Below are 16,482 nucleotides of genomic sequence, written 5' to 3' on the forward strand. Positions count from 1 at the left end.
TGTGTGTGTGTGTGTGCGTGTGTGCGCGCGCGTGTGTGTGTGTGTCTGTGTGTGTGTGCGTGTGTGCGTGTGCGTGCGTGTGCTTGTAGTAGTGAGTGAGCACGGGTATGGTACTGACAAACCTAGAAACATAATCGGGGCGAACCGGGATGCAACTCTGCACAGCGAATTGCGGCGCCTCAGACGACTGGGCCACCCGTGCCCCCTGCTTGTACTAGTGCCAGCCCATTGAGATACCATGCCGCAGTTTAACATGCACACTGACATCGATTGGAGTGGGATCGAATAGTTTGAGAGATGGCACTCTCATTATACCCTCTATATACACTATAGTAATTATATGGAGACAATGGGGTTTTTAATAATAAAACGGAAAACGATTTCTGTTTGTTTAGAAATAGATGCGATGGAGATGACATCACTACCCATGTCTCCTATGAGAAGTGGTATTTATGTAATATAATGGAATGGATATACAAAAAAATGGATAATATTACAAAAGCTGAACTCATTCGAATGCATTGTTTACCTGTATAACAGACTGAACAACAACGATTGATCTCTTGTCACCATGCCCAGGAGGGACAGTGCTAGGACGACATGGCCCTTATGCCACCGAGATCACCTCTTCAAAAGCAATGTGCTGCTGGTCAGCTGATGTTACTTGATGTGTAATGAGAGCAATTTAATTATTCAATTACTCAATTACACTACAGAGCAAACAGGGCTTTGAAGAGGCGGGCTCAGTGGCACATTGGCCATGTCCCGGCTGGACATGGCTATATTTAATCAATCGCTGTTGGTTGATATGATATGCAGTGTCCAGTCCATGTGATTATTCATAGTGGTATCGTAAACTGGGTCAACCCAGGTCGTGTATAAATAATGTACAAAGAGGAGCACTTCATCATCGTACACACCAACCACTCAAGCCTGGCTGTTGTGTCCATACCTACCTGATAGCGTGAGGGAGTAAGGGCAAACAGCGTTATCGCCGACTCCAGGCTGCTATCTGCATAGACTTAGACCTACAAATTCACAGCACTATAGGAGTCAAGGACCAGAGCATCCTTATACAAGAAACAGGTAGGTGGTCATGTGTGTAGAGATATATCACCGTGTGTGTATATGGATATATATTTTTTGAGTGTTTGGAGTATATGTCATATTTATACTTGTTTTATAATGCTGTAAAGAGGTGGTGGGGTGGTTGGGGGTGTGGGGTGTGGAGTCAACCAACGTGGTCGCCATACCTCGACTGATAATAAAGAATATAATTATGTAAGGTAGAGGAGAATGAGTGAGTGAGTGAGTGAGTATGGTTTTACGCCGATTTTAGCAATATTCCAGCAATATCACGGCGGGGGACACCAGAAAGGGGCTTCACACATTGTACTCATGTCGGGAATCGAACCCGGATCTTCGGCGTGACGAGCGAACGCTTTAACCACTAGGCTACCCGACCGCCCAGGTAGAGGAGAGGCTGTGTTGGTGTCTGCTGAACACTATCACCCCCTCTCGTCTCAGAATGCACGTATTTACAGTGGTAACACAGGGTAGAGTCATTCCGATGAACAAGTTGAGAAAGTCAAGTAAGTGAAGTCGCCCACATAATTTCACACGTCCACGTGTTCGTGGTAAGTCATTACTGCATCAGTAATCCCAAACCCGATCTTGCTGTCAACGATATCGATTATCTGTCACTAATGGCTGAAAGCCAGTTCATAAAACCATGTCATTATCTATGATGTTATATTGTTGCATGTAATAAACATATACACGCGATTAATTTGGCTGGTGATTGGCAGGTATACAACATGGCAGCGTTGCTAGGAAACTGGCAGTTGGATCGTCACGAAAACATGGACGACTACATGAAGGCTGTCGGTCAGTAGGCATGTCGTAGATGCATGGTTCAAATAACACGTGCTACACATTACCCCTAGCACACTAACACTTGTCTAGTTTCAAGTGAAGTGGGAAAGTAAAAGATCTCTAACTTTACTAACTACATGTCGTTCAATTCTCTTTGTCAACCTCTCCGAAATGTCTCCGAAATGCATATTTTTAGCCGACATAATTTTAGCACCTGTCTCTGAATTTCCACACTGGCTTGGGCCATCCTTTATTAGTATTAGTATAAGTAAGTATTATTCGCCACACACTGAGTGCATGTAGGACACTTCACTGATATGTCGGCTGGTTCAAGGCCACCACGCCCAGTCATGTATCTGACGACTTGTCCATGGTGTTATCATGGTGTTATCTATAGAAGCTTCTGTTCGAAAGCCCGATAGTTGACAAGGTTGCCACGTATATTTCCACTTGTTGATGTATTTACTGTGGGTAGCCGGGGCTGTGGTATACCGGGCTTGAGTTTACCTCCACGTGTCGCTGCAGGTGTGAACATTCTGGTGAGAAAAGTGGGCCTCTCTCTCACGAGCTACGAGGAAATCAAGCAGGATGGCGACTGCTGGGACATCCACATCACATCAACTTTTAAGAACGCTCAATTAAAATTCAAGCTCGGGGAGGAATTTGAAGAAGAGACCATGGATGGAAGGAAAGTCAAGGTCTGTCGAGTGTAACAATGTTTAAGCTACATAAAACATTCACGCTATGAAGTTTGTATTACCTTGTTTGAGTATATAATTATACAAAAAATAGATCTTGCCCAAATCGCTTGCATTGACAGAGAAACCGTCAAAGATAGTTCACAACGTCGAACCCTTGTTGCATTCGACGGAGCACACGTGCCACTTCCACGTGCACTGACAGGTGGCTTTGTTCCATACGACTAATATTTTTAGTTCTCCCAATGTTGTTTTAACAGTCGACGTTTGCCCTGGAAGGCGATAAACTGATACACCACCAGACGGCCGTGAAGGAAGGTGGCGAGAACTCGACGATTACGCGAGAGGTTGAAGGGGAGACGCTGGTTATCGTGAGCATGTTTTGTCTGGCCTCGGCTATGCGCCAACATTAGAAAAGTAGACGAAGCGTCTTCAAATACTCCCAATTGGCACACCCAAAGAAGAAACGGGATCATGCATTTCAAAGGCAGAAAAACAAGAATTGTTGAAAAGAGTACAACAGTTTCATACATAGTCACCAATTGTTTTTCTCTCGAAAGTACCCTTTTGGTAATTCTAAGTTGTTTGAACATGATACGCGTGAGAACGGCTAGATATCGTCGTCAGTATAACACAACCCTAACGTCTGGACGAGATAACACGCATCACTTCTGTTTTTCGAAGGGACATAACCATGTTGAAGATGAATTCCACGTTCTTATGATTTGTGACCAGTATTCTAGAGCAAGAAGAAACTCTTTTCCCAAGCGTCTCGTTACATCCCCCCCCCCCCCCCCCCCCCCTCCCTCTATTGAGAATTTTATAAGATTTATGTCAGCTGAAAACGAAATTTGTCTTCCACGTCATGAACATTCGAACGGAAACACAGTGTTGAACGGTAAATCATTATTAAATCTACTCAGCATGCAAAAATATATATACAGTATATTTCCATTGTATTATTGGCCAGTGGCCTGAAGTACCGAATAAATTTGTCTGTCTGTCTGCATCACTTTGTATGGTAAGAGAAGAACTCCGAAATGATAAGCCAGTCAGACAGCATGGTGGGCAGGGTGCAGTATCATAGAAGCTCAGTATACCGACACAGTCTTGTCTTATGATTGAGTGATTACAGTGTATATATATCTACTGTATCCTTTCTTTCAGACCTTCGTGGCGCTGAAACAGAATGTGACGGCCAAAAGGTTTTATAAACGCTACACAAAATAGGCCTGTGTATCAGTAATATAGGAAGAGTCCCCACATCGTGCATCATCAGTATCAAGCACCTGGTCCATCGCACTCTTGGCGTATCCTGTAGATGTCTGTTCTGCACCAGGACAACCTCAGAGCCGGCACCTGCAGGAAATACTCTTGAGGGCAGTTTTGGACAGTTGGGCGTTGTGTTGCCTTTCATAAAAATCGTCAAGAGCAACATTTTAATGTAGTTTCTAATTGTCTGTGTTGCGTGAATAAATACAATTTTCCATATATACGTATTGACATGAGCCAACTCACATAACAAAATACCTATAAATGTACCTAGAAACAAAACAAGAAATATCTGGCCTAAAACCTGACAAACATATCACGTAATTCTGACGAAGTTATATCATATCCCCCTGTAGGGCTCAGAACCTCTCTACTAGTAGGTGTCTCTGGGTTGGCTTTTGAGCTTTTATGGAATGAAATCGAGGCTGGCTTCTGAACTTTCATGTTACCACATCTAGGCTGGCTTCTGAACTTTCATGTTACCACATCTAGGCTGGCTTCTGAACTTTAATGTGACCACATCTAGGCTGGCTTCTGAACATTTATGTGACCACATCTAGGCTGGCTTCTGAACATTTATGTGACCACATCTAGGCTGGCTTCTGAACATTTATGTGACCACATCCAGGCTGGCTTCTGAACTTTAATGTAACCACATCTAGGCTGGCTTCTAAACTTTAATGTGACCACATCCAGGCTGGCTTCTGAACTTTAATGTAACCACATCTAGGCTGGCTTCTAAACTTTAATGTGACCACATCTAGGCTGGCTTCTGAACTTTAATGTGACCACATCTAGGCTGGCTTCTGAACTTTAATGTTACCACATCTAGGCTGGCTTCTAAACTTTAATGTGACCACATCTAGGCTGGCTTCTGAACTTTAATGTGACCACATCTAGGCTGGCTTCTGAACTTTAATGTTACGACATCTAGGCTTGCGTCTAAACTTTAATGTGACCACATCTAGGCTGGCGTCTAACCTTTAATGTAACCACATCTAGGCTGGCTTCTGAACTTTAATGTAACCACATCTAGGCTGGCTTCTGAATTTTAATGTAACGACATCTAGGCTGGCGTCTAAACTTTAATGTGACCACATCTAGGCTGGCGTCTAACCTTTAATGTAACCACATCTAGGCTGGCTTCTGAATTTTAATGTGACCACATCTAGACCGGCTTCTGAACTTTAATGTAACGACATCTGAACGTTTATGTGATGGCCTGGCCTTTGAACTATTAATCTAGACTGGCTCCAAGCACGAACCTACTGCCAGCTCTATGGGCCTATGTACTGCAGTCAGTAGACAAGGGCCCTGCTGCATGGCATCCACATCCCTCACGCGTCACTAGGTGGCACAGAACATACTCTTCAGCTGAGGGCTTCAGATCCTAGGACGTTCCTACGGTTTTTTTTATAGTTCTCCCATACACCATAGACTCGGCTTGAGGGACACGCCACGCAAATACGATCCACGTAAGGCTTTTTGGTAATGCTGTTTTCCTCCTGACCCGTGTAGTCATGTGACCCTTTATCGGTGCTGTCGACGGTCCTGTATCTGTGGGTGGTGTCACAGTGGCATGTCACATCGTCAGCACTACTCAGTAATGATTAGATTAGGGAGATCAGATGTTGCAAACCATACATTCGTCCTTCAATTTCCCCTGAGAAACGTTTTCAAAAGCATTAGGTTTTTACAGAATGTTTGACAATACAAAAGGAAAATTGTGGTATATTATATTCGGTGTTCGTACAACTGCAAATGCTGCATAAATGCTTAAACTTAATCTCAGTAACATCTTCGAGAGTAGCAACTCTCTGTCGGAATCCACATTAATCGTATCTATCGTTTGTATACAGAGACAGAAAAAAATCAAAAACGTTCAGCGAGAGTTGGTGTGGATTTAGAATCCACTGATTGACATCATTAGCATCGATCAACGCAATTTGGGTATGATGACCTTCATCAACCAAGTCGCCGAGCCTGACCACCAGATCCATCCAGTCACCTCTTATGACAAACATAGGCTGCTTAAGACCTAAATTCTTATCGGGAATCACCACGTGTATCGTCAATTAATAAGTTTACATAAGACTGTAGACGGGCTGGGAGTAAAATAAGTGTTTAATTGTCTTACTCTTGTTCTCCTCCGCGTCCTCGTACTCCCCCGCCTCCTCCACCCCGTCATCGTCACGTCAAGCTGGAACAACGACACCGAGTTCAGTCGCACGTTCTCAAAGTCGCAGTGATCATAGCCACCCATGCTGTGGCGTTCAGATCGACGCGAGTCTAGGGAATTATCCGGGTGAATGTGTCCTCAACCTTCATGGTTGTCACGTTATATATTATACACACCCCCATTGCTCGAATTCCGCGATACAGTATCGTTCCGAGATCCCAAGAACGCGAGAACTTCATCCTTCCATGAGGCAATGTGTACGTCACTTCTGTAGTACTACTACACCTAGATTAGGTAGTCATACAGAGACATTGTCTGGGTAATATCCATTCTCAGAGGGGAAATGTGGACGTCCTCAATGGGTCGACTGAAGCTACTCCTCAGCGAACAGTGAACATGTCACCAGGGTGTTCGTAATGATGCCAACACTGGCTGTGAAGCCACAGGGTGACACGATATAGGTAGGTAGACGGCTTGGTGCCTAGAGTATACCCTCCACCTTCCCACAGGTCCCTCCCCATATGGATTACACATACAAATGACAGGGGTATGTCGTCGATCTACCCACAGACCCGTCCCCCAGGCCTCGTTACGCTAGAACGTCATCACAGTCGCCGGGGTAATCGATCAGATCTGGAAGACAGCACAGTGTCAGTGCAGGCCTATGTCACCGCCGCTGTCCGGTTGTCGACAAGCAGTTATATCACGACAAAGAGCGCGTGTCTGCAACCGTTGGGTATATATACCAACAAAGAAAACATAGTTCATTCCAAATTGCTGAAACGCAAGAAACACTCCACTCATGGTATGAGCTGGACCAGTTTCTACCATTCATTACACTGTCAAATAACTGGTAACAACTGTCTGCAGGAAGGCAGTTTTCTTCGCATGATTCCAGTATTATATTCCACAGAAGTCCATGGCTTAAGCTGGTAATGTTCTTGTCTCGTGTCCAGCTCCAACAGATGACCCCCTACTGCGAGGCATTAACCAGTGATCCATATTCTGTATCCATGTCTCTTATGGGCGTACACAGAAGCAAACTCACATTACATTGGCATCAGACTTGTAGCACGTGTGCGTTTCATAGGCGTATAGAGGTTCCACACTCATACTGAATGAGGACATAGGCCATTGAAGTATGTCACGACATTTATCCTGCTCACTTCGAAGAACGAGACCGGCATAGAAATACTGACGATTCAGCAGGTTATATTATTTGGATCTTGTGACACGGAGGTCGTTCTCCGTGACGACTATAGTCGGCTGAACTGTTAGTGGTGACTCATCAGCTCCGATATGGTCAACCATGCGCAACATGTGTCCTTAGTGGAGTCTCGATGTATATGCGCATGTCCGTGGTGACAAGCCAGCAAATGGTCCACCGTATCAGGCTAAAGAGAAGGAACTATGTATTACAGAGTTGAAAAAAGGAGAATTTATCGAGGCTAAGAGTTGATATAAGATGTCCTGAAGACGACAAGTAGTTATTTCAGTGAGGAGGAGGTCAACTATGTAAGTATGAAGTCAGTGACCAGATATCTGCATGAGGTCTCTGAAAAAGTCAAGTACTGACAAGCGGTTCTTCCCACAAGTCTTCACGGCTGTCAACTTACCACGTGCATCCCCCACAGATAGGATTGTGCTTTCCGCTGGTACGAAGGTGTCGGGGATCACTGAATGTGTGAACAGAAGTCCATTACGTCAACCACACTTAACCTGAACACTTTGTGTAATGGTAGCCTGCATTACAGCCACAGATGTGTCCTGCTTTAGGTCACGGTTGTTCCCCATAGTTTTCCTTCATTGTTCACCAATATATCCAGTATCAGAGCCAATATCGTCGCTATACCGGCCCGGATCACATACCTACTGCGGTATCAACCTATCACAATTGCTAATTAGGGGCGATTCAAGCGTTTAAACAACACCTCTCAGTCGTAATCTGCGTTAACTCGTCTGTGGCCACCACGCGTCATTCACGGCCAACTTTCAATATGCTGGTCGACCCTAATCCGCCGCCACCTCGCAGAATAATCCATTGTTCTGGGCGGGGTTTTCCGAGCCGGTTACTAAGTCAGCAACACCATATGTTTAATCCCACTTCGTTACGCCGATAAGCAAACCGGTTTACCTGTAACTGAACCTAGTCAAAAAAAATTAAAACACCATGACACTCAATTCTCCCCGCTGCGTGAAGAAGTATCCATTCCTCCAGTTTTCAAATATCCTCCGAGGCAATGACTATAAGTCGATTATCACATAGTGGCCATAATTGCAGTACTGCTGTGAAAATCAATATCCTTAAAAGACCAGTTTGTGGTTTCGATTGTGAAAGGACACTATGGTTTGCTCGTTGCCATAGTAAAGTTAATTTGATTGACAGAAACAAATAACTCTTTACATGTGTGTGTCACAATGCCCGTCATAATGTATACAGGTGTGTGATGGGGCTGGTGTCGGATCAGAGGATTTACTGGATTGTTACGAACATGTTAAAAATGTTCTTATTTCAAAGTATATTTTGATATATCCCTTGAACAAGAGCATCTGCATAAAGAAGTTAAAAACTAATGTTTTCTTCATTAACTAGGACCGACTGACAAACAAATTGTATTCAATCGAAGCAAATGTCCAACTGTCCAACTGTAGACCAAGTCTTTCAGTACTGTGTCTGTGGTCCGATCCATATACCCACTGCGTAAGTTCGATGTCGGACATACGCCCACACACAGCATCAAACAACTTAAGTGTGAAAATATTGACAGAATGTACAGAAAGACAGAGACATCAGTCACATTGAAAAATGTTTGTGGAACACAGAACACGGAACGTTTTTGAACCAGCGCGATCTTTTTCTTGGATTCCACCCGTGATCACGATTGCGACTATGTTCATTGTCAAGGTAAAAACATTACTTTCGTCACGAAAAAAAATGCAGACCCAGACGCACGTATGTGTTGATAAGCAGAACGTGACATGTAATTCGAAATTATTTTTTTTCAGTGATAGGGCATGCCTAACAATACGTTTAAAAAAGCCGCCGGTTACTATTTAAATTCAGACAAGTGCGAAAATACCACCAGTGTACATATATGAACAGGGCGTGTATGCAGTACAGGACGCCATGCTGTGTGACGGCAAGGTTGCCTCTACAACGTGTGCCAGTGCAAGACTGGTGTGCCCCTTGTTGAAGGCTTGTTGCGACAGGTTACAATATACAGCTCTACTCTGATCGCTGATTGCCATCTCCACGGCATTGAGCGACGATATAAGCTGTAACTGTATATGTTTGTCTTTGTGAAGTTGGTAACGATTGTTGACACGTACTTAGTGTTGCAGTTCACTTGACTGTATCGCCAGGCCATGTGTCATTGATAGCTCCACGTTGTTTCTCTCCTTCAAACCGGCGCACGGTTAGAAGTGTTAGTAGCAGAGGCAATAAATCAACATTTTAACAGTCATTTAAGCTCTATTTGAAATGTGATAAATTTAAATGTTACATGAAAGTGACCTTTCCAAATTGAATTGCAAGGCAAATTTCAGTCTCGACACACGCCTACAGATCCGTTGCATGTGGAACGCTTTGTTTGTTTGTTGTTTAACGCTTCATTCATCAATATTCCAGCTATATGACGGCGGTCTGTAAATAGTCGAGTCTGGACCAGACAATACAATGATTGACACATCACGAGCATCGATCCACGCAAATGGGATACAATGACATGCATCAACCAAGTCAGTGAGTCTGACCACCCGATTCTGTTAGTCGCATCTTACGGCTAGCATGTGTTGCTGAAGGCCTATAGTCTCTACTCGGTTCTTCACGGGTCTCGTCTAATGCTGTAGTGTTGACGAGTTGATCCTTGATCCAACTAACGACAAGAAAACATTGATGCGAAGCATCGAAGTTCCCCGCCATATGTGATGCCTCACAAACGCATAATTCTGATGTTACTGAAAGGCATTAAGGAGCATAATTATATTAACCACAAATAACACAACGCTGTTGTGGAATAAATATTATTTATTTTGAGTATGGGGCAATACAGTTGATACATTTGCATAGGGAAGGTCTATTTAAAAATAGTTTCTTTAAAGCCGCACTCAGCAGTATTTCAGCCATATGACGGCGGTCTGTAAATAATCCAGTCTGGACCAGATCATCCAGTGATTGACACCAAGAGCATCGAACTACGCAATTGGAATATGATTTTTTGCATCGACCAAATCGTCGAGCCTGACTAACCAATCCTCTTCGTCGCCTCTTACGGCAAGCATAGGTTGCTGAAGACCTATTCTAACCTGGGTCTTTATTTAAAAAGTAGATCGAAGGAAATGGAAGCAATTTCTGGCACAAATGTAAACTTGTGGAAATAGTATCAAAATAGTATCAAAAATAATGTAAATGAAAATACTAAGGGCTCCATATGGCAAAAAAGTCATACTAGATAAGGTCTTTTGGTCACAACTCAAAATATTATCGCGTAGTTGGAGAACATTTCAATACCTGGACTAATCAATAACGGAGATTCCTCGTCTCTTGTTTTACGTTTTTTGGTCAGTTTCTTTTTCGTATTTCTTTCTTTCAAAGAATAGTAATTGTGATCATGATGAGTTGAGTTACTTGGTATTTTGTCTATGCACTGTTTTTTATCCAGTGTCAGTAACTGTTGTGGAATATGGTTTACTGGTAACAATGACTGGTTTGAGTTCATATGATGATGATTGATTGGTTTGTCGTTTAACGCCGCACACAGCAACACCCAGCTATATGACGGCGTTCTGTAAATAATCGAGTCTGGACCAGAAAATCCAGTGCCTTATATCATGAGCATCGATCCACGCAATTGGGATCGATGCCATGCATCAACCAAAGCCTGACCATCCGATCCCGTTTGTCGCCTCTTACGACAAGCATAGTCGCCTGATATACTGTTAAGATGTAACATAACAATTCATCCATACTACTAAACAGAAGTAAAACCGCTTGTCCATTCGGATCAATCTGACCAAACCCATTCCGTTGATGAGAGTCAAATAATGCATACGAATCAAAATCCGTAAAAATTGCAATGGAGACATCATTAAAAGTTACCAAAAGTGACGGGGATATCAATATTGCTTTTTGAAATGATTCTATGAAATTTGTTTTCCCTGCTTCAATATTTGGAGCACCTGTGGTGGAGCCATAAAACTGATCTGTTATGTAGACAATATCGTTTGGGGTGGTGACTGCTTGGAACTGATTATGACCTAAATACCCCTCATAGCTATCGGTGTTAACTATATATGTGACTGTAGAGAGCTGTGCCTTCATCCAACAGATTATCGAGGTCAGTGGAACACGGTACAGACGCAAATAGATTTGAGCCATGGGACACAAAATATATGAGTGACCAGAGCTACGGCTGTACATTGAATTCCATTAAACGGTTGAAAAATACTACAGCCTTGATGCAAATTCGCCGACACACTACTCCGATTTTGCTTTGACTTTGCTACCAAACGTTTCACATGTGGCTATGTGCGGTGCACTGATTCAAAAAATCACGGGGGACTGGGTTAATTCAAAATACGGAATATAACTATTCCAAATATTTCCAGTGAACATGAGCATCCAAACAATCAAAAGTGTGGTATGTAGAATGTGGAATTCAGCCATATTACATTTAAATTGAGATGTCGTCGTTGTTCATGAATAAGCATATTCAGAAAATATGTTTTATTATGCTGTTATTTACGATCTCCGGAGCACAGTTCTTCTTTTGTATACACCGTGAAAATCAGAAAATTAGTCCTTGAGGGAAAAAGGACATCGGATTACACATGAATGGTTTAATAATGTCAGCTAATGACCAGAAACGGTCAGATGCATTAATTAACTACATAAAGACGATTTTGAAGTATCTCTTATTGCTGGAAAAGAATAGCATCAACATTCGACGCACATGATTTGTATGTTTTGTTTCCGTAAATGCGTGGCTTGAAATTTCAAATAAACCAACATGTCGACATACATGCCACAAATTTAACGTTTCCCGTATACTTCCCCGCCTTAAGGGCGGGGAAGAATAAAAGGTGTCTGGGACCCCCAAGGGACGCAACTCTCCACATCGAGATTGATCATCCGCTGACATTTTAGAGTAACAGCTGATCAATATTTAGTCTTCCAAATGGACAAAAAATCAGATTGCTGTCTTAAAGTATATACGAGGAAGGAACCAGGGAATTTCTTCATTTCTTCAATTGCCGAACTATTAAAGATTTACATAGGATGTTTGAATATGTTCGTGTCAGGATCAGCATAGACATATGAGACAAGGCCTGCCTCGTCGTAATATTGCCGTCCGGTATATATGCATTAAATCTGTCTTTAAACAAGATACGCAAAGGTCATCATCTCCCCCTGCCTTACTGTATAATGCCAGGTCAATGTATCCCCCTGCCTCACTATATAATACATTGTCACCATATCCCTCTGCCTCCCTGTATAATGCCAGGTCACCATCTCCCCCTGCTTCACTGTATAATGCCAGGTCACCATCTCCCTCTGCCTCACTGTATAATGCCAGGTCACCATCTCCCCCTGCCTCACTGTACAATGCCAGGTCACCATCTCCCTCTGCCTCCCTGTATAATGCCAGGTCATCATCTCCCCCTGCCTCCCTGTATAATGCCAGGTCACCACCACCCCCCTGCCTCTCTGTATAATGCCAGGTCACCATCTCCCCCTGCCTCCCTGTATAATGCCAGGTCACCATCTCCCCCTGCTTCTCTGTATAATGCCAGGTCACCATCTCCCCCTGCCTTCCTATATAATGCCTTGTCACCATCTCTCTCTGCCTCACTGTATAATGCCAAGTCACCATCTCCCCCTGCCTCCCTGTATAATGCCAGGTCACCATCTCCCCCTGTCTCACTATATAATGCCAGGTCACCATCTCCCTCTGCCTCCCTGTATAATGCCAGGTCACCATCTCCCTCTGCCTCACTGTATAATGCCAGGTCACCATCTCCCTCTGCCTCACTGTATAATGCCAGGTCACCATCTCCCCCTGCCTCCCTGTATAATGCCAGGTCACCATCTCCCTCTGCCTCACAGTATAATGCCAGGTCACCATCTTCCCCTGCTTCACTGTATAATGCCAGGTCACCATCTCCCTCTGCCTCACTGTATAATGCCAAGTCACCATCTTCCCCTGCCTCTCTGTACAATGCCAGGTCACCATCTTCCTCTGCCTCACTGTATAATGCCAGGTCACCTTCTCCCTCTGCCTCTCTGTATAATGCCAGGTCACCATCTCCCCCTGCCTCTCTGTATAATGCCAGGTCACCATCTCCCTCTGCCTCCCTGTATAATGCCAGGTCACCATCTCCCCCTGATTCACTGTATAATGCCCGGTCACCATCTCCCTCTGCCTCCCTGTATAATGCCAGGTCACCATCTCCCCCTGCTTCACTGTATAATGCCAGGTCACCATCTCCCCCTGCCTCCCTGTATAATGCCAGGTCACCATCTCCCCCCTGCCTCCCTGTATAATGCCAGGTCACCATCTCCCCCTGTCTCACTATATAATGCCAGGTCACCATCTCCCCCTGCTTCACTGTATAATGCCCGGTCACCATCTCCCCCTGCTTCACTGTATAATGCCAGGTCACCATCTCCCCCTGCTTCACTGTATAATGCCCGGTCACCATCTCCCCCTGCTTCACTGTATAATGCCAGGTCACCATCTCCCCCTGCTTCACTGTATAATGCCCGGTCACCATCTCCCTCTGCTTCACTGTATAATGCCCGGTCACCATCTCCCCCTGCTTCACTGTATAATGCCCGGTCACCATCTCCCCCTGCTTCACTGTATAATGCCCGGTCACCATCTCCCCCTGCTTCACTGTATAATGCCCGGTCACCATCTCCCCCTGCTTCACTGTATAATGCCCGGTCACCATCTCCCCCTGCCTCCCTGTATAATGCCCGGTCACCATCTCCCCCTGCTTCACTGTATAATGCCCGGTCACCATCTCCCCCTGCTTCACTGTATAATGCCAGGTCACCATCTCCCCCTGCTTCACTGTATAATGCCCGGTCACCATCTCCCTCTGCTTCACTGTATAATGCCCGGTCACCATCTCCCCCTGCTTCACTGTATAATGCCCGGTCACCATCTCCCCCTGCTTCACTGTATAATGCCAGGTCACCATCTCCCCCTGCTTCACTGTATAATGCCCGGTCACCATCTCCCCCTGCTTCACTGTATAATGCCCGGTCACCATCTCCCTCTGCTTCACTGTATAATGCCCGGTCACCATCTCCCCCTGCTTCACTGTATAATGCCCGGTCACCATCTCCCTCTGCCTCTCTGTATAATGCCCGGTCACCATCTCCCTCTGCCTCATTGTATAATGCCCGGTCACCATCTCCCTCTGCCTCATTGTATAATGCCCGGTCACCATCTCCCTCTGTCTCACTGTATAATGCCAGGTCACCATCTCCCCCTGCCTCATTGTATAATGCCAGGTCACCATCTCCCCCTGCCTCACTATATAATGCCCGGTCACCATCTCCCCCTGCCTCACTGTATAATGCCCGGTCACCATCTCCCCCTGCTTCACTGTATAATGCCCGGTCACCATCTCCCCCTGCTTCACTGTATAATGCCCGGTCACCATCTCCCCCTGCCTCCCTGTATAATGCCCGGTCACCATCTCCCCCTGCTTCACTGTATAATGCCCGGTCACCATCTCCCCCTGCTTCACTGTATAATGCCAGGTCACCATCTCCCCCTGCTTCACTGTATAATGCCCGGTCACCATCTCCCTCTGCTTCACTGTATAATGCCCGGTCACCATCTCCCCCTGCTTCACTGTATAATGCCCGGTCACCATCTCCCCCTGCTTCACTGTATAATGCCAGGTCACCATCTCCCCCTGCTTCACTGTATAATGCCCGGTCACCATCTCCCCCTGCTTCACTGTATAATGCCCGGTCACCATCTCCCTCTGCTTCACTGTATAATGCCCGGTCACCATCTCCCCCTGCTTCACTGTATAATGCCAGGTCACCATCTCCCCCTGCTTCACTGTATAATGCCCGGTCACCATCTCCCCCTGCTTCACTGTATAATGCCCGGTCACCATCTCCCTCTGCTTCACTGTATAATGCCCGGTCACCATCTCCCCCTGCTTCACTGTATAATGCCCGGTCACCATCTCCCTCTGCCTCTCTGTATAATGCCCGGTCACCATCTCCCTCTGCCTCATTGTATAATGCCCGGTCACCATCTCCCTCTGCCTCATTGTATAATGCCCGGTCACCATCTCCCTCTGTCTCACTGTATAATGCCAGGTCACCATCTCCCCCTGCCTCATTGTATAATGCCAGGTCACCATCTCCCCCTGCCTCACTATATAATGCCCGGTCACCATCTCCCCCTGCCTCACTGTATAATGCCCGGTCACCATCTCCCCCTGCTTCACTGTATAATGCCCGGTCACCATCTCCCCCTGCTTCACTGTATAATGCCCGGTCACCATCTCCCCCTGCCTCCCTGTATAATGCCCGGTCACCATCTCCCCCTGCTTCACTGTATAATGCCCGGTCACCATCTCCCCCTGCTTCACTGTATAATGCCAGGTCACCATCTCCCCCTGCTTCACTGTATAATGCCCGGTCACCATCTCCCTCTGCTTCACTGTATAATGCCCGGTCACCATCTCCCCCTGCTTCACTGTATAATGCCCGGTCACCATCTCCCCCTGCTTCACTGTATAATGCCAGGTCACCATCTCCCCCTGCTTCACTGTATAATGCCCGGTCACCATCTCCCCCTGCTTCACTGTATAATGCCCGGTCACCATCTCCCTCTGCTTCACTGTATAATGCCCGGTCACCATCTCCCCCTGCTTCACTGTATAATGCCCGGTCACCATCTCCCTCTGCCTCTCTGTATAATGCCCGGTCACCATCTCCCTCTGCCTCATTGTATAATGCCCGGTCACCATCTCCCTCTGCCTCATTGTATAATGCCCGGTCACCATCTCCCTCTGTCTCACTGTATAATGCCAGGTCACCATCTCCCCCTGCCTCATTGTATAATGCCAGGTCACCATCTCCCCCTGCCTCACTATATAATGCCCGGTCACCATCTCCCCCTGCCTCACTGTATAATGCCCGGTCACCATCTCCCTCTGCCTCACTATATAATGCCCGGTCACCATCTCCCCCTGCCTCACTATATAATGCCCGGTCACCATCTCCCCCTGCCTCATTGTATAATGCCCGGTCACCATCTCCCTCTGCCTCATTGTATAATGCCCGGTCACCATCTCCCTCTGCCTCATTGTATAATGCCCGGTCACCATCTCCCTCTGTCTCACTGTATAATGCCAGGTCACCATCTCCCCCTGCCTCATTGTATAATGCCAGGTCACCATCTCCCCCTGCCTCACTGTATA

General features: G+C 45.7%; 2 protein-coding genes across 6 annotated transcripts in view; one reads left to right on the top strand and one right to left on the bottom strand.

Moving 5' to 3' along the window:
• Positions 1 to 16,482, bottom strand: part of LOC125381653 — a 63,063-nt gene that overhangs the window by 3,857 nt on the left and 42,724 nt on the right. The gene's annotated exons all lie outside the window — the stretch shown is intronic.
• LOC125381654 (fatty acid-binding protein homolog 6-like) lies at positions 909 to 4,064 on the top strand. The gene is made up of 5 exons (XM_048398853.1): positions 909 to 1,086; positions 1,809 to 1,887; positions 2,401 to 2,573; positions 2,834 to 2,944; positions 3,741 to 4,064. Exons 2-5 carry the CDS (start codon positions 1,818 to 1,820, stop codon positions 3,801 to 3,803), a joined length of 417 nt encoding a protein of 138 aa, XP_048254810.1. The 5' UTR covers positions 909 to 1,086; positions 1,809 to 1,817; the 3' UTR covers positions 3,804 to 4,064.

Source organism: Haliotis rufescens, unplaced genomic scaffold (assembly GCF_023055435.1).
Source record: "Haliotis rufescens isolate VD_foot unplaced genomic scaffold, xgHalRufe1.0.p SCAF_19, whole genome shotgun sequence".
Lineage (NCBI taxonomy): Eukaryota > Metazoa > Mollusca > Gastropoda > Lepetellida > Haliotidae > Haliotis > Haliotis rufescens.